The sequence below is a fragment of the Neolamprologus multifasciatus genome, chromosome 19, assembly GCF_963576455.1.
Source record: "Neolamprologus multifasciatus chromosome 19, fNeoMul1.2, whole genome shotgun sequence".
NCBI lineage: Eukaryota > Metazoa > Chordata > Actinopteri > Cichliformes > Cichlidae > Neolamprologus > Neolamprologus multifasciatus.
This window is the reverse complement of record NC_140457.1, coordinates 21,925,426-21,942,959: the sequence shown is the minus strand read 5'-3', so window position 1 is coordinate 21,942,959 and position 17,534 is coordinate 21,925,426. Positions and strand designations below refer to the sequence as shown.

At 39.0% G+C, this 17,534-nt stretch overlaps 1 protein-coding gene across 1 annotated transcript; it reads right to left on the bottom strand.

The window, feature by feature from the left end:
• Positions 1–5,527: 5,527 nt before the first annotated feature.
• Positions 5,528–14,674, bottom strand: LOC146496603 (cytosolic 5'-nucleotidase 1A-like). Its single transcript, XM_085142990.1, has 6 exons — positions 13,921–14,674; positions 12,583–12,750; positions 12,085–12,214; positions 9,035–9,157; positions 8,154–8,338; positions 5,528–7,242 (listed from the first exon to the last, which is right to left on the bottom strand). The coding sequence occupies exons 1-6, from the start codon at positions 14,056–14,058 to the stop codon at positions 6,871–6,873; spliced, it is 1,116 nt and encodes a 371-aa protein (XP_084999116.1). The 5' UTR covers positions 14,059–14,674; the 3' UTR covers positions 5,528–6,870.
• Between the last annotated feature and the right edge of the window lie 2,860 nt (positions 14,675–17,534).

Here is a 17,534-nt window from a genome sequence, read left to right as displayed (position 1 = left end):
GCCTATCTCCCCCCACCACTTCCCCTGCCAGTGGCAGACGCCCTCAGACATCGGTGCGTTGGTGGTTCTTTGTGTCCGAGGATGGGCGTCCGGGTACCCACCGGCTCACTCCTGCTTATCAGGGCCTGGAGCCTGGGGCTCGCTCGGGCCACTTCGGGGGTGGGGTGCCCTCTGCCTCTCTGCCTGGGGCTCGGTCACTCTGGCACAGCTGGCTGCCGGCGGAGCTCACGGGCACGTCACTGCAACCCCCCCTGGCTTCTGCTCCGCGGCTGCTGAGTGACCCCTCATCTGGGACTCTCCTCAGCTCTTTCTGGGATAGTGGCGCGGCTGCCCCTCTGTTGGTCTTCCTTGGTCTCTTGTGTTCTGAGGGCCTCTGGATGTCTGGAGTCTTGATCTCCTCCATACCTGCTTCATGCCCTGGAGGACGGGGCAGTGCCCCCCCACACCCTCTAGCAGATCATTACATGAAGGAACCTTTTAAAAACAAGCGCGTCCATGCTCACAGGTGTACATACGGGTGCTCACAGACACAAACTACACCCTTTTTGGCTCCTACCTCAAAGCACTGTCAATCTTACGTGCTGCACAATAATGTTTAATATTTAGTATTTACTGTTATATTCCTATAGATCATCGTGATGTTGTTTATTCTATTGCTCTCGTTTTCTTCTGCTTGTTTTCTTTTTTCTTTCTCAACAGGTGATCCAGGTGATTAATATATGTATTATTTTTTTTGTCTGCTTATTTAGTTGGTTTTTGTGTTTTTGCCCTTTATCCCCGTCCCTCTTCTCCGCTGTTTTTCCCCCTCTTCCTTTCTCCCTTTTCTTTTCCTCATTCAAGTCTGTCCCGTATCTAGCAAGTGAAAAATTATACCCGTCCATTCCACCCCATTGTCCAAGCCACATACCAGCCCCTGTGACACTTTCTGTGTGATGAAATCCCATTCTGCATTGCAGCTCAATCATGCAGTACATTTTTAGATTACTTTATTATATTAAAATATTTTTTATGAACACATCTTCACAAAAATAACAGATGAGATAAAAGTATGTTTATTTTTCGTGTCTTTAAAATAAAAATATTTTTAAGTACTGATCTTCTCCAGGGTGGGACCTTTGTTAGGCCCTCCCACAAACACAGCTTCAATTAGGAATACATTATAATTGTTTGTTTTTAAGGATTTTCTTTTAGAATACATAAAGTTATAGATTTACAGACAGTGACTCTTTTGTGCAGTCTAAAATAAAGTGACAGTTCGTTATTTATAACCAATCTGTCATTTCTATATTTTGGGCCTCATACCTATTTCATACCTGATGTTGCTACGCATGGCATGACTCAAGCTCCTCAGTACACTAGTCCACAGCTTTGTAGGGAGGAAATCATTAGTGGCTAGCACACTGGTTACTCTGACTGTAGCCAACACAAACACAACAACTTTGTTTGTACTTTGCTCTCAGATTTCGCCTGTCATTTCAGAGCAGCGGGTAAAATGGCAAAAGTTTGCCCTTAACTATCTGCTATACACAGATGCTGCCACGTATCTCTGTCGTAGGAAACTGAAGTGACTGCCAGCCTTCACAGGGAATAAATGAAATCCTCATTTATCCTCCGTAAACATCAACAACAGGCTTTTTTTTTTTTTTATCTTAGCTGAACTGTGGCACAGCAGTCAACTTCAGGTGAAAGACCCCTGAGTACACTTGAAATTGTTACGGAGAGCACAGTAAAGTGGTACATGGACTGGTTCTTATATAGCGCCTTTCTACTCTATCTGAGCACTCAAAGCACTTCTAATTCATTCACCCAATCACACCAGCACTTTTTCTGAGCTGTTAGTGCCTATCTAACATTCACACTCAGGTGGATGCATTGGAGAGCAACATGGGGTTAGTATCTTACCCAAGGATATTTGGCATGTAAACTAGGGGGAAAGCCAGGAATCGAACCACCAACGTTCCGGTCAGTATGACCTGCTCTACCACCTAAGCTACAGGCAGCCCAAATCCCACTAAAGGTCACTTTAGATTTTTAATCTTGTTTTTAAATATAATGTGTTTAATACGTATGATTATATTTAAAATAATAAGTCTGCAGATGAGGAAGTTAGAGCACCACAGCATGCAGTACACACCACTGATTCATAATAATGCAAGAAGGATTTTCCCCTTAAGCAAACAGAACATACAACAAAGGAAGAAAACAGGTCATTCAAACTAACCTGCCCTGACAAATTAAATGTACACAACCTCTTTTGAAGTAAGAAAGAAAAGGTCCTAATGCTTTATTCATCTGATTCCTGAATGTAAAGGAGGACTCTTCATGGGTGAGGCTTCATCAGATTCCACTGCTGTTGTCACTGCAGTCGTGTGACATCACAATTATGTCTGAACAACTACAAGAAGTTACAAAGTGCTTGTAAAAATAGAAATAGCAGAATGTAAATAGAATAAGTAGGATAAATAATAAATAAACAAATAAATAACTACATGTCAAATATTTATTAAAGTTTTTTAATATGAAAAAAATAAAGTGACTTATAAAGCAATAGTGAAGTTTCTGTTCTGACCTCCATGAACATGACAGAAAAAAACACTTTGGTCTCACCTGTCCAAACAACATTGTTCCAGAAGTTTTGTAGTTTGTTCTCATTGAACCTTACAAAGCCTTGTTTGTTTTTTAGAACAGAAATAAAACAAACCTGGAACACAAATGAGGCCATTTGGAGAAATATTACAGATAAAGTAAATAGCAGATTTTATTACTATTTTGACTTGGTAAAATGTTGAAAAAGTATTAATTTAACAAGCTCCTCCTGCTAGGCATGACTGCAAAATGTAATTACTTATTTATGTTTTACATAATTACTTATTTTCTTGAAGAAAAACATATTAGAGATGACATTTCCTGTTACACCAGTTTAAAACTTTTTGATATGAAACTTTTCTTAACAAAGTTACAAAGTGCTTGAAAAAATAGAAACACTACAAATGTAAACAGAGTCGAATAAAAAAGAATAAATAAACAAGAGCAATAAAAAGAATAACTACATGTCAAACATTCATAAAAACCCTTTAAGAGTATTCAGAAGTGACTTGTGATACAATAAAAAGTTTCTATTCTGACCTCAAGAGCTGTTCCATGGAGTGACAGAAAAGAAAAAAACACACTGAAATTGTTGTGCGGAAACATAGTACAGTGCTTATTAGCAGTATCATTATAAAACACTACACTTGATCATTAGTAAGTAGAAGTAAAATGACTGGTCTTTGGTTAAAAATCCAGCTACTGAAAAAATTTGCTTATGCATCTTTGTCTCCCCCTGCTGACAAGAGGAAGAATCTTTTTGGCCTGTGACCTCTAAGCATACTGCAGCGTTTTGTGTGTACTGCTGCCACATTACTCCTGAAGTCAAGAAGAGAGTTGCGTAAAATACTAGTTTTAAGATTTGCATCTAATTTCTTTCTCACTTCTCCTCCAGACTGCACCTGGCCTGCATCTGGTAAAAACATAGCAACAGCCAAACCAGTTGGGTTTTCTGACTCCTTTTATGGTAAAGTTCCTTGGAGGGAAGTTACTAAGTGTTATGAAGGAGCAGGAGTTTGGTATGAGTTTGAAGAATCTGTTGATTTTAAACATTTACAGTTGCGTGGGGATTTTCTAAATATATGTATATTAATGTTCCCATTGTTTAACTATTATATTATAATAAGAAATTTAAATGGCAGATTTAACACTACTATAAACAACCTATGGTTACTCTTAATTTGATATTTCATTGTTGTTTCAGACAGTGGGAGGACACTCTCACTATATAATCAGGAGCTGCATCTCCTCTCCAGAGCTAGCGTGGGCCAGGTTATGATTGTGAACAGATTATAGTGCTTTATTGTCAGGGGCCCCATTAAAGGGGGTTTCACCCAGTGCAAAACTGTTTCTTGATTAGTTCACTTTAGTTAAGGATTGTCTTGAAGTTGCAGATGTGTTTTCCCCCTTTTGTTTCCTTGTAAAGCTTTTCTAGTTTCATTTTTATTTAGTTGGCTCAACCACAGTTGTCAAAAAAGGAATAAATCAATAGGCTGTCAACCAACACTCTTTTTCTGCCTCTGACTCAGACAACCTTCACAGCCTCTAATTTATTTTCTCCATGGTAGGTCAGAGTTCACTCTGCCACTGTTGGTACTAATTTATATGTCAAAGTGGGGTTGCGCTGTTGACGTTGTTCTTAAGTGGCAGAGAATTTCAAATTCAGTGTTTCAAACAGCTCAACAAATATTACCTGTGACCTGCTCCCCCTGAGCCACAGCCACCCCATATGATGACGAGTTCACGATGAGGTGAACTGAAGAGGAGGAGATGGACATTTGCTGCCAGGGTGAGACACGTGTTGCTTGCACAGTCCTTTGGTGCTGCAGGCAGATCCAGGTACAGAGAGAGAAAAGGTGGAGCTGTTGGTGACATGTAGCACTGTTAATGAATTTTGGAAAGTGAGTTATGTCTAGGCTTAGGTTTTTGTGTCTGTGTTAAAAGGACAGGGATTTACAGAATCCCATTTGTTCAAATTTACATGAATAAATATGGTTATGAAATAAGTAATTAAATAAATACATGCTACAATAATTAGCTGTATGAGTTTAGCTTTGTATGTCCCTAAGATCAACTCACATCAATTCAATTGGCCTAGATTTTGTCAGGCAAAATTGCAGAACATTTAAAGTGGATTATATACGCTAGGTATCATTACAAAGTCACAGTATATTCAAAGTATTTTTTTATTTATTGTATGAATTCTTCATAATTAAAGAAGAAATAGTCTGATGTCTTGTATTCATTATGAAAGTATACTAAGTACACTACTTTTTGTTTTGATTTTACAACCACATTATGTTTTAGTATTGTCAATAACACCCTGAATTTGATTTGGTATCAGATTGGAAAGAAATTCAGTGATATTGCACAAGCTGTAAATCATCCATGATACATCATGTAACATCTGCTTATATCCTACTAAATTCTGCTGTCTAAATCCACGAAGAGCAGTAAACCTTAGAGGAGCAGCTGTAGTAGCACATGTGAGCTCATCACAGTCTGTATACAAAGAAAATCTTAGTGGAGCTTATTAGTGGAGCGCACTAGTTGCCAAACCATCTAATTGGTCCGAACTTTTTATTCACCAGAGAAAATTGGGAAAGCCAAATTGGAGTTGAAAAAATAAAAGTAGTAAATTCATCTTGCCAAAATTACATGGTTTTGGTCAACAGCCGCATTAAAACAGGTGAGTCAGAAAAACAACTAACGAATAAAAGACAAATGTCATGGACTCAATGTGAAAGGGTTTTTACACAAGAAATTTGGATCTGAATTTTGTCTTTATTTCTTATTTCTTTCTATTTCTTCTTTTCTATTCTCTATTCTATTTCTATTCTCTTTTCCCACGTGTAAAATCTTACTTTAACCCTAAATCATAAGTACATTTTTGGACCTTCACAGCCCAACGATGGTAAGAGACAGGAAAACAGTGATCTGATTATTTTTACAGCGTTTTTACTTCCATTTTGAAACAGAAAAACATCTACACATTTGTCCCACTCTTAACCCGAATTCACATCGGACAGCAACATTGGTCTCATTCAACACCAACTTTCTTTACATTCATTCACAGAACGATAAAGTGCAACAGCATCAACACAACTTCATGACAAAAAAGACAGACAGAGGCAGACAAATAAAAATTTGGGACACTGAACTTTCGGCACTTCAGGAGGAAGCAGTAGAAATTAAAACTGCACATGGTAACTATTAGTAAATGCTGAATATATTTAGACTTCTCTCTGTCATTATGAACAAGGAGAAACATTAAATAAATAAAAAGTAACGTACACATTTTCAAAAATATTAAATCTTAAGGTACATTCATATAACCTACATATACAGCATATATACCACCAACATGCAAAAGTCACATAAAAGCATACATCATAAAACAACAGAAAACAACAGAAGGCACCAGCTTGCAAAACTCAAACTTGAAGACAAGAATTAAAGTGAATGAATTGCACAAATGCACAAAACAAAAACGTATCCTTCATGTTTCTTTAGTATCCTGGAGTCTAAATATTATTATTTAGAAATAATTATAGATTCTAATAAATTTATCCTTTAGAGTTGTATGAGCATTTCTAATACTTTGAAATAGCCTTTTCTCTTTTATAAGATATATCAGTTAAACATATAGCAGTAAAGAAAATAAATATCTGTTTGGTAGAGAAAATGAATCACCAAGAATAAATGTTAAATTAAAATACCACTTTAAGCATCAGGTTATAATAGGACATCATCTTGATTAAGGGTTTTATGACTAATGACTTTTAATAATGGTGCCTGAATCATTTATTCAGATTTAGTAGAACAGAATGAGCTGATGATGAATTCATGTTGACTAGAATCCCTTTGTGGAAAGTTCATTCTTTATTCTGTCAATAAATTCTGTGTTTTATTATGTTTTATAAAAAAAATGTTAACAGCATTTTCAACAGCAATCCCTGTGATATAGTTAAAAGATTTTTTTTATAACCTGGCAACATAAACATTTAATGTCTGTTTGATATCTTAATATAAATCGATAAGATTAATTAATAAAGCCATTTGATACAACCTGTAATTTTTTTACTTACTGATAAAAATAATAATTACGTATTAGCGAAAAATAAATGCTTTGATAAATATTAACGTATATATTTTTAATTCTATGATATTGCATTAACTACCTGCACTGTTAATCCAGGACAGCGTACTTCTTCCAGTAGTGAAATCATGAATGCCGAAGGTAAATGCCCCTGTATGCTGTGCTCCTGCACAGTGATACCTCAGCTATTTGGATGCATTAGGAGTCTCTTTGTCCTTTGTTCCCTTTTTTACTACTCTCTGAGCGATCCCATATGGCACGTGGCATGCCACTGTTCCCATTTCTGCTGCTCCTTCCACGTGAAACATTTGGTCATCGAAGAAGATATGTGGCCTGATCTTTTCCAGCATTGGGCCTTTGGGCGCGCCGGCAAGAAAGAGAGCTTCATCGATCTCCAGACCCCAGGAGCGCAGCGTTTTTAGGGCTCTGGTACCAGAACTGGCTGCACTCCGAGCTGTCACGAGGTAGGTCCGGATGGGGCAGTCCATCCGCTGACCTTTGCCGTAAAACTTTTTCTGGAGCTTTCCTAAAACCTCCAGGAAGCCCTTCAGTGGCCCCTGCAGAAAGAAGGACAGATTCATGAATGTTAATCTTTCTGCACGTATACGTGACTCACTACATGTTAGACACACTACAACTGAATTCAGGCCAACTGAGCTCAATGTGTAGATTTTACAAGCGGATTTAATTTTACACTGTGTAAAATGTAAGCTAAAAGAAGGAACATCCAACGATTTGCAAATCTCTGAAAACCATATTTTGTATTAGATGTTTAAACTGAGAAACAAAAATCCAAGCTGGGACAGGCCCAAAATCCTTTCTTCTTTCAATAACGACCTGTAAACATCTGAGAACTGAGGAGAACAGCCGCTGGGCTTTTGGAAGAGGAATGATGTCCAATTCTTGTTGGATGTAAGATTCTTGTCATGTTTTTCATTTCATGATGCACGGTACACAGAACAGTGGTGTTTAGAGATCACTGTTCACATATGGCTTCTTCTTTGTGTGCTTTCTGTGGATGACACGGTGAGCTGTGTTCACAGACAGGAAGCATTCCTGACCCCATGCAATGATTTTCATGACAGAATCATGTCTGTTTTTAACGCAGTGCCACTTGCCTAAGGATCATTCATATCCAGTAATGATTTTCAGCCTTGTCCATTGCGCACTTTTCTAGACTTTTCTTGCCATCTTCACAACTTTTTGTTAGACAAGTTACTGCCATCTAACTTAAAATAAGCTGTTTTCCATAAAAGTAAAATGTCTCACTTTAAAAATTGCATGTTTTCAGTGGTGAAACAATGTGGAGAGTTTTCATTTACATTTTACACAGCTTTCCAACTTTTTGGGAATTTGGGTGGTTGTTGTAGGTAGGTGTAATTCTATAAGAAATAAGAGTGTTATTTGACTTTTGGTGTCCCTTCCTATCATTCTCCAATGGAAAAATGTATCGCTGTGTATACTGTACATGGTCTAGAGGCTTGTTTTCATGCGCCTTCTCATGCTCAAAGAACTTGTCCAGTCCATGGGCCTTGCAAATCCGCTCAGACTCATCTGAGAAGAGGACGGCATCTCCATCAAAGGCAACACGGAGCTGAGTGTCCGACACTTCCTTCATCTTCTCCGGAGTAAACATGATGGCTGCTGCTATACCTGGTTCACATATTTGACAGAGGTTATCTTTGAAAATTAGCTGTATACATGGACACTGATCCATGTATACAGCAACCAAAAAACTACATAGGATTTTTTTTTACTGTTTCTTATAGATTTTTACCAATTCAAACCAGGAAAAAATATTTTAAATTCCATCTTGTCAGGTTTTTCTTGCAAAACTCGTGTTTTTAGTGTATTTAAGTGACAATTTCCCCTTTTCAACTGAAATCTGGTATCCTATACTTGAGTAAAAAAAAACATATCCAATAATGATTCCTTATATTAATTTAACAGTTCTGAGAGTGAGACAATTAGAAATATCAAGAATATTGACAAGGAATATTACAGACATGAGAATATTAACTGTAACAGGCTGCATGCATGGTTGACGCATGCACAGGTTTATTTTGTTCATAGTGAAAAATAAGGAATTTCAGAAAAATTATGCATAGTTAATTGTGTTTTTGCAAAAAAAACAAAAACTGATTCATCATATCACTCATGTGATGAAGGGAAATGGATTCAAAACTCTAAAAAACATCAAATTTACCAAAAATATCCCATGCAGCTGAATCTTTTTTTCTGTTTTTTGCAGACCTGTGTTATCACACCACAGAGACTGACACTTACTTTTTTTCATTTTTTAAGGGACTTTGTTTAGGGGTCAGTAATAGAAGCAGGTTGTGTACTCACCTTCTGCCAGAGCTTCACGAACCTTGACCGGGTCAGCAGACAGGTAAAGATTAGTGTGATAGGCCTTCAAGTATCCTATGGGACTGTTTCCTCCAGTCATACAGAAGCGCTCAATAAACAGCTCTGCAGAAAGGAGAAATCAAAAGCTAAGGAGGCAGTCAATAACACTGATCATAGATGATATATTCACACACACACACACACACACACACACACACACACATATATGTGTGTGTACTTCCTCTGGAATATATCCAGAGGTGTGTGTCCCTTAAACTTGCATTATTTTTAAACACCACCAGGGGGAGATAATTGTGTTTCAAAAAGACATTTTGCAGGACACTAGCAAAACAATCCGCTGTAGTCACGGTTTATGATTATTATGCTACTTTTTTATCAGTCATAATTTTTTCCTGCTTCTTTCCCATCATGGTGAACTCCGCTGTTCAACTGAACTTTTAATCAGTCAACAATCTATCGATGCACAGTGTAACCCTCGTGGGTTTACTAGTTGTCAGCTTTTGAAGGATTGCATGGATGCAGCGTAGGTTGCATATTTAATCCTTAACTCTGCATAACCAAATACCTATGCAAACAGACACCAATATAATGCTATGAATTCAACTTCACAGGAAACTGGACTGTATTTGTTAAAGCGGGCAGAAGTGAGGGGTTTCCATTAATTCTACAAACAATGCTACTTTAATGAAAACCAATAATTTAATAATGGAGCTGGACATGATTAAAATGGTCGCTTTTACTTAACATTTAGTTGCAGAAAATATCCAGAGGAGGGAGAGCCGGGAAAAGAAGGAAAGTGCCATGATTTTGTGATTTTCTTAAGTGAGTATGGGGTGCTAAAGTGCCAGGACCCAAACTCTCACCACTTATTATTGGGGTCATACTATGGGACTGGGATCATGAGAAACATCCCACTATAACCACTGTCAGTCTCTATTCATCCAGTGTGGTTTGAGTGACTCCTTAAACTGAGCCGAGTGGAAGTCTATTGATACGCTTCAACCAAGAAATAAACAAAAGGGGCTTCGGTTAAATAGTGACGCCTCACATTACAAGAGATTCTTAGATTACAGTCAGTTGTTTTCCTCTTCTCTTTCTTTCTCTCCGTCCTTTTTCCTTTTATTTAGTCAACAGAGAGTACTGCAATGCCTTGAGGAGAGTCTGTGAGCACACTTGTGTGCCTGTGTGACCTGGGAAGGACTTGAGTCGTAAAATAACTGACAGTGTGGGAACAGAGGCGGCCAGCTGTGGAGAGCAGCTGGAGAAGAATATGAGTCAATACCAAAGTTCAAAGTTCAGTTTTTATAAAGAGCTAGGCATAAAATTCTCAAATGTATTTTAAGGGTGTATTTGTTAAGGGCTCAGTGGCTCCAGTTACTTGTTACAATCATGGAATAAAACAAAAAGTCAGATTTTGTTTTTGTTTTTTTGCTAAATCTGTGTTTCAGAAAGAAGGATTATCCAGGGTATGCTCAAAATCATTAGCTAATGAAATGTCAGTCACAACTCTTTAGCCAGCAAGTGTGCAGTATCAGTCAGATCTGTGCCCTGCATTGATCCAGTTGAGGCTTTATAATGATGCATCACAAACCAGGAAGTGATATTATGGTGGCTATGTTGACTGTTTGTAGCAGTTATTTTATTTGTCTGCATCTGTGCATGGCCCTCAAACAGTACATGTTGTCTAAGCTAAGAATGCTAAGTTAACAAGCTCGTTAGCATTCTACCCACATCCAAATATGGTCAAGCTACTAGATACAGGTAACACTTTAGTAAGGGTTTCAAAACACATGCCAATAGGTAATATTATGGTGGCTATGTTGATTGTTTGTAGCAGTTATTTTATTTGTCTGCATCTGTGCATGGCCCTCAAACAGTACATGTTGTCTAAGCTAAGAATGCTAAGTTAACAAGCTCGTTAGCATTCTACCCACATCCAAATATGGTCAAGCTACTAGATACAGGTAACACTTTAGTAAGGGTTTCAAAACACGTGCCAATAGGTAATATCATGGTGGCTCTGTCCAGCTCTTCTGTATTATCTATTGTTTGAATCCTGTGAGCTTCAGATGTATATTAAATGTTGTATCTACATAAAAGCAAACCTTAATCTTTTCCAAAATGATGATCAACTGTTTGTGCTTGCTTTTTCATGACTGCTCTCTAGAAATTATCAACAATCATATTTCTACTTTATTTACACCACTTTCTTAAGATATTACAGTGAATTTTTAAATTGCTCATTTACCTTGAAAATATGAAACGTTTGATTAAAAATTAATAAACTGACATGCATTTCGACTTTTTTTTAGATTTTTTTTAGGGGAAACAACATCATGCAATACTTTGTAATTAATTTTATCTATTTATTCCAATATTCTTACTTTATTTTTTTTATTTTTTTTGTCTTTTTCTGTAGGTACAACATATGGACAAGACTACTAGAATACATGTACAGGAGCTACTTATGGCATGAAGCTGATAATGACAGAGGAGGTTTTAATTCTGGCAGAATCAGCAGAGAACTGGTGACTTTTACACAGTTATACCCCTCAGCACTCAGCGAATCCACTCATGTAGCTTTACATGGTCTGCTACTTTGTGTCTCAGTTCCTGAAAACTTCTGGTTTGTAATAATACCACTTACAGTTGATGGTGGAATATCTAAAAGTTAAGAAATTTCATCAACTGATTTCTTGCAATGATGGCATCCTCTTACAGCACCACGCACGAGTTCACTGAGCTTTAAAACAACCCTTTCTTTCACAAATGTAAAGGCAGGCTGCGTAGCTATGTGCTTGATTTTACAACACCTGTGGCAATGGGACTGAAAACACCTGAATTAAAAGATTAAAAGGTGTGGACCAATACTTTTATGTATAATGAAAGGTTATGTAACCAAATAATTTAAAAAATGCTATAACCACATATAAATTCTACATGTTGCGCCTTTAAAGGTCTAATTAAAAAGACGACTGCTGAAGAGAACAGATAAAAGGACATGTCACCCAGATGCCCCTGGAACTCACGGTGGTGATTAATGGTATTGATGAGTCTTAGGCCCACATTTGCGTGGTTGTTGGTCATGAGCACAACATCAAAGAGCTCCTCGCTCTCGGGGTAAAGCTCCCTCAGTTTAGCGTTCACAGCCTCCAGAGCCTGGGAACACGAGCAGACAGGTTTCAGTTATACAAACAGGGTAATTCTGTATCCCCGCAGTGGGATGGAAACGTGTGAATGTGTTTGAGTGGGTTTGTGGTTGTGGTTTGTATTCATCCACCGACTCCAGAGACACGACCTAACACTGACAACAGTGAATCTCTCTCTGCGTTAGTGTGCATGTGTGAAGCCGACTTAGAAGCCGACTCAGACAGAGACTGAGTCATCTATGAAGGGAGGTGCAGCTAACACAGGATTTAATAGAGCTGACAACGACCTAACACTGACAACAGTGAATCTCTCTCCGTGTTAGTGTGCATGTGTGTGTGTGCTTGTTTCTCCAGCTCTTTGCCTTCCCAGTCTCTGACCTTGACAAAGGAGAAAGCAGGTCCGGGGCTGAACGGCTCCGTTTCGTGCTCCACTTGGTACTTGATGTACTCTTCCATGCCTTGCTGTTCATAGATCTGCTGCTCCTTCTCCATGTTAAAGAGGACTCGCGATGACACGGCGATGGTGATGGCATTTTCAGGCTTGGGCTGGAGCGGGAATGAGAGGAGCTGAGATTGTTACCAAGTTGGGTAGAGAGGTGTATTTTTTTTCCTGAACGTAGGCACAAGAGACATTATAATTTTATAAGAAAATGCACAAGATCCTGATGAAACCTTTATGTTATTGACCTTGCCTGGCCTGCAACAGTAGATAAACTGAGTGAGCTGATGTGACAGAATAGAAGTGACAGCGTGATATGACATACTTTCCTCAGAGCCTGATAGTGTAGGTCCAAACACCAGAGGTCAACACCTGTTAACTCTTTAAAGGCTGAGGCGTTTAAATTGCTTGCATAATCTGAAAGGTTTCCTTTTGTGTAAATACTTTGGTGTTTATGAGTCCACTAAACTTAGAAATATGCTGTCACACCCTTTTATTTAATTGACAGCACGAAGAAATCCACAGGAGGAAAAATATTCAAACTACTTAAAAAGTATTAATCGAATCAGGACATATTTCTGTCAGATTCCCAGGTTAGACAATTCTTTGTGTTCTTAATGCGCTTTAAGTTTTAGTTGTATCAGTTTTTAACCCTGTAAGTTCTGAATCTTCATCTATGTTTTGGAAGAAAGCAAAAATAACAGAACTGTATATTATGATTGCAAAGATTAGGGTTAGCGCTAAGGCTGAGGTCATCACCGATGATGACTTGGACCTGGCAGGGTGAAATTTCGATTCTTCCCCTCCAGAAAAAAAGTCCAAATGAGGTCACTTTACTGACCCGAAACAAGACCCATCTGTACCTCGCTCAGTCTCCAGGCAACACAATACAGCCGCGCCATGCCTCCTATACTATCCTGTTTCACTGAACTACATTATTATGTGCTTTAATTTTCAGTTAACCCAAGGCTATAAATGATGCAGTACTCACTTGCAGACCTGTTTCGACCCTCCCCCTGGTTTTGAGAATGTTGAGTGGCTCTGTGTGTCTGCACTCTGTCATTTGTCATCCATAAGGTGACATAACTCTTTGACACTACAGGCAAGAATAGTGAACATGAATCTGTTTTGGCTGATAAATAAGAATACAATTGTCACGCTTTCATTTTAACTTGAATTATGTGCAAGGAGAATCTCCTTTTGCGTTGTATAATTAATAGTACCCGTTCTGTAAGTGTAAATGGATACTGTAAACAGAAGGCTGTATAGATACTCACTGATTTAGGTTTCCTGGTGGGGGTCGAGGGCCTCAAAACTGTCCTCGCATCTTCCCAAGGGGCTCGGCTGCTGTTGCCTCCATTCTTGGTGAAATCTTGTCCGCCGACATTCAGACTTTGGCCGTTGTTTAGACTCATCTTACCTCTGTGATTCACCACTCTCCTCCAGGACCACACTGAGCCCTAGCGTTTCCCCTTGATGGCTCACTTTATTAGCTCACTCTCTGGCAGGAGTTCCCAACAAAGTCCTCACTCACTCTCACACATTTAGAATTTGAATTCAGTCCTGCTGCACTCAAGAGATGAGATCAGCCTGACTGCTGCAGCTGCAGAGCCACTTAGCTATAATATAGCTCTAATAAGGCCGGAGCAGCAGCGAGAGGTTGCAGGACGAGGATGGAGAGAGATTCAGGAAAAGGGCTGAATTCGAGCTGCAAGCACTTCCCTTTTTGTCTCTAGCATCACGCGTGTTAGGACATTCCTTCCTCAGCTCTTCCTTGCTTCTCTTTCCTCTCTCACACACACTACTGACTTCAAACCATTTTGCATCCTCCTCCTCTTTGTTAACCCTTTCAGTGTCTAACTTCCTGGAGCAGTACTACAGCACGTGAGAAAGTGTGTGGCAACTGCTTGTTGCTGCCTATTGGACAGAGCACGCTGGTGTGTCAGAGGAGGGATGAGTCACGATGCTTGAAATATAGCCCTCCTTGCCTAGAGATGTAGCATCTGATATAACACAGAGCACAACATTACAGCTATGATTAGGGCTGTGATTATAATAATAATAATTATTGTTGTTATTATTATTAGTGCATTTTATGGCTTTTTTAGATTTGACTGCAAGAGTAATTATGCACATTGCATCCCATGTGCTTTCCACTCGCTAACATTTCCTGCTCCTGTTCAGCAGTGTGAGAAATCGAGTCCATCCTGGGTCATTTACTCTCCCCCATGCTTTTACAAATAATGCCTCCTTGCCTCCTTCCCGTTTAATCCCTTGAGGACGTTTCCTTGGATTGAATTACAAAGCCATGGTCGCAGTTTCCAAGCAACGGCCACAGAGTCAGACAGGCTGGGACTCCAGCACAACATCTAGAGCTGATTGGCTGTGTGGACACAAGAGGCAGTGCAGCCCGCCTCCCAACAAAACACTGGCATCAGTCAGAGGAACAGGCAGGTGATGCAGGAAACAAAGATGAAAGTGCATGTCGTGCTTTGAAGAACATGAATGCATTATTAATAGTGTTAGCTGGGCTTTTATCACAGCAAACAGGCAATTCAGCAGCTAAAGATGTTTGTGGGAAGACGATACTGAGCAGACGCCCATGCAAGGAGTAAAAGAGGAAATAGACCCGCATCCTATCAGACTCCTATTGGATACAACATGCATCATGGCTGTCATTTTTAAATATCTGATAGCAATATACAAAGGCAGCAAAGATTGACTGTTGACTTCAAAAAAAACACATGCACATATTTTTAACCACATACAGATACAAATCTTAAACGCGTGTGTGTGTCTGGGTTAAATGTGTGTTATATTTTCCAGGAACTGACAACCAAATTGCACAAAGCTGCACATCAGGGTTGATTACACTTATCTTTCCAATACAGCAGCTTACATGATTACGCCCCCCGACGGGATAATATATGTGTTGCTGTGACCACACACGCTCCTCCACGTACCAGACACAAAGAGCTTTTGTTGATTCTCTGGATTACTTTTATGGATTGAAGACAACTAATGGATTTTTTGGCTCAGTGTGTGTGTGTGTGTGTAGCATCAGATAAATATGTGTTCATTTAGATATTTGAACTGTCAGTAGATATGTTAGAGAGCAAGTGAAGAAGTAAGTGTTCAAAATGAGGAGATGTAAGAAATACAAATCTGACACTGTTGATTCAGTTCATAATTTCTATTACTGTATTTGTTTGTTTTTTTCTAAAGTTTAGCTTTGCATTTTTAATTTCATACAGCAGCTTTGATTAATTATTAATACACAGATTTGTTGTATTATTATCAATGTACATTTGTGCACATTTTCAGGCAGGCAGGAAGGAAAGTATGTTTTGCATCAGCTTGAAATTATTTACAACCTATTTGTTGAAACAGTGAGGAGGAAATCACAGACCTGTGGATTCTGGCATTCTGGCGTAGTTCACACTGGTATGCCTTTTTGAGGTGTTAATGCCTCTTTTCTGCTTCAAATGATGATGTCTAATCTAGAAGTGGTCTCACACATTTCCACCAGTAATGTTCACTTTGTTAGGTACACCTGTTCAGCTGCATGTCAGCACAACACAATACAGGCAACACAGGTGAACCACATGGCAGCAATTTAATCCATTTAGACATGTATGAACAAGACATTCTCAGAATGAGCGTCAGCACGGGGGAAGACTTTGAGTGTGACACGTTTGCTGGCTGGTCTGAGTATCTCAGAAACTGCTACTCTACTGGGATTTTCTCACAGCCATCTTTAAAGTTTACAGAAAACAAAGAAAATGAAAACATGAAAATGTCTTGTTGATACAAGAGGTTGGAGGGGAAAGGCCACAAAAGCTAGAAAGGAAGGAAGGAAGGCAACAGTAAGTCAAACAGCATGAGTGAGTGTGGATCCATTCTGCACTGTATCAACAGTTCAGTCTGGTGCACACTGCAGGGCCTTTAGTACCAGTTAAGTGTTGTTTAAACATGCCACAGCTTGCTGATCGTATGACCAAAGTGCACGTCTTTTGATGGTTGCTTCCAGCAGGATAACACACCATGTCACAAAGCTGTGGGAGGCCTGTGCCCCTGGCTCAGCACTACAACTGATTTGGAAAAGACAAATAAGTGCAGAGGAGTCAGCAGCATCACTCTTTTTTTTCTTTTACTTTTTCTTTTTTTGCATGTGACACTTACATCCACTAGAGTGTAGTAGAGGCTTGGTTGTGACTCTCTGCATGTTCTGACTACTTCACAGCTCCATTCATCTTTTACGGGGCTGTAAACAGAGGATGTGAAATAGAAACTTTGCAAGTGTGAGAGAGGAAGTTGTTAAACTGTAGTACACTGCTGTCTTAAAACATTTAAACTTTTCAGTCCTTGCTGCTATTATTATTTTCTAACAACTATGCTTTTAGAAAAATAACCCCAAATATAAGACCAAATGTTAGATAAAAGAAAACCCAGTAAAATGTAACAATAAAGCTTTGCATACGGCAGCGTGCATGAGTATCAGGAGCAATAAAAGGGTACACGTTAACAAAACTATATCAGCATCTTTCCTATTAGTTGTAATTGTGTAAAAATTGCAGTTGTGCTATCTGCACAACATCAGTGATGTTTTTGCCATTTAAGAAGCAAATCCCTGAGCCTACAATTATATTCGCCTTTGTGTCAAAGCCTGAAACTCTTAGGGGGTTAACAGGACACGGAGACAGTTGGGCCGCACCCACCAAGTTGATTTGAATAACGCCAGCATTTGGCCTGAGGCTCACAAGAGCCAGCCTTTCTTCATACCGGCTGTTAAACCACTCCCCGCCTGATGCACCCTGTAGTGGCGGGAAATGTTAACAAGGACACAGAAACACTATAAATAGGAATAAAGAGGGAGTCTGGGATTGCACTG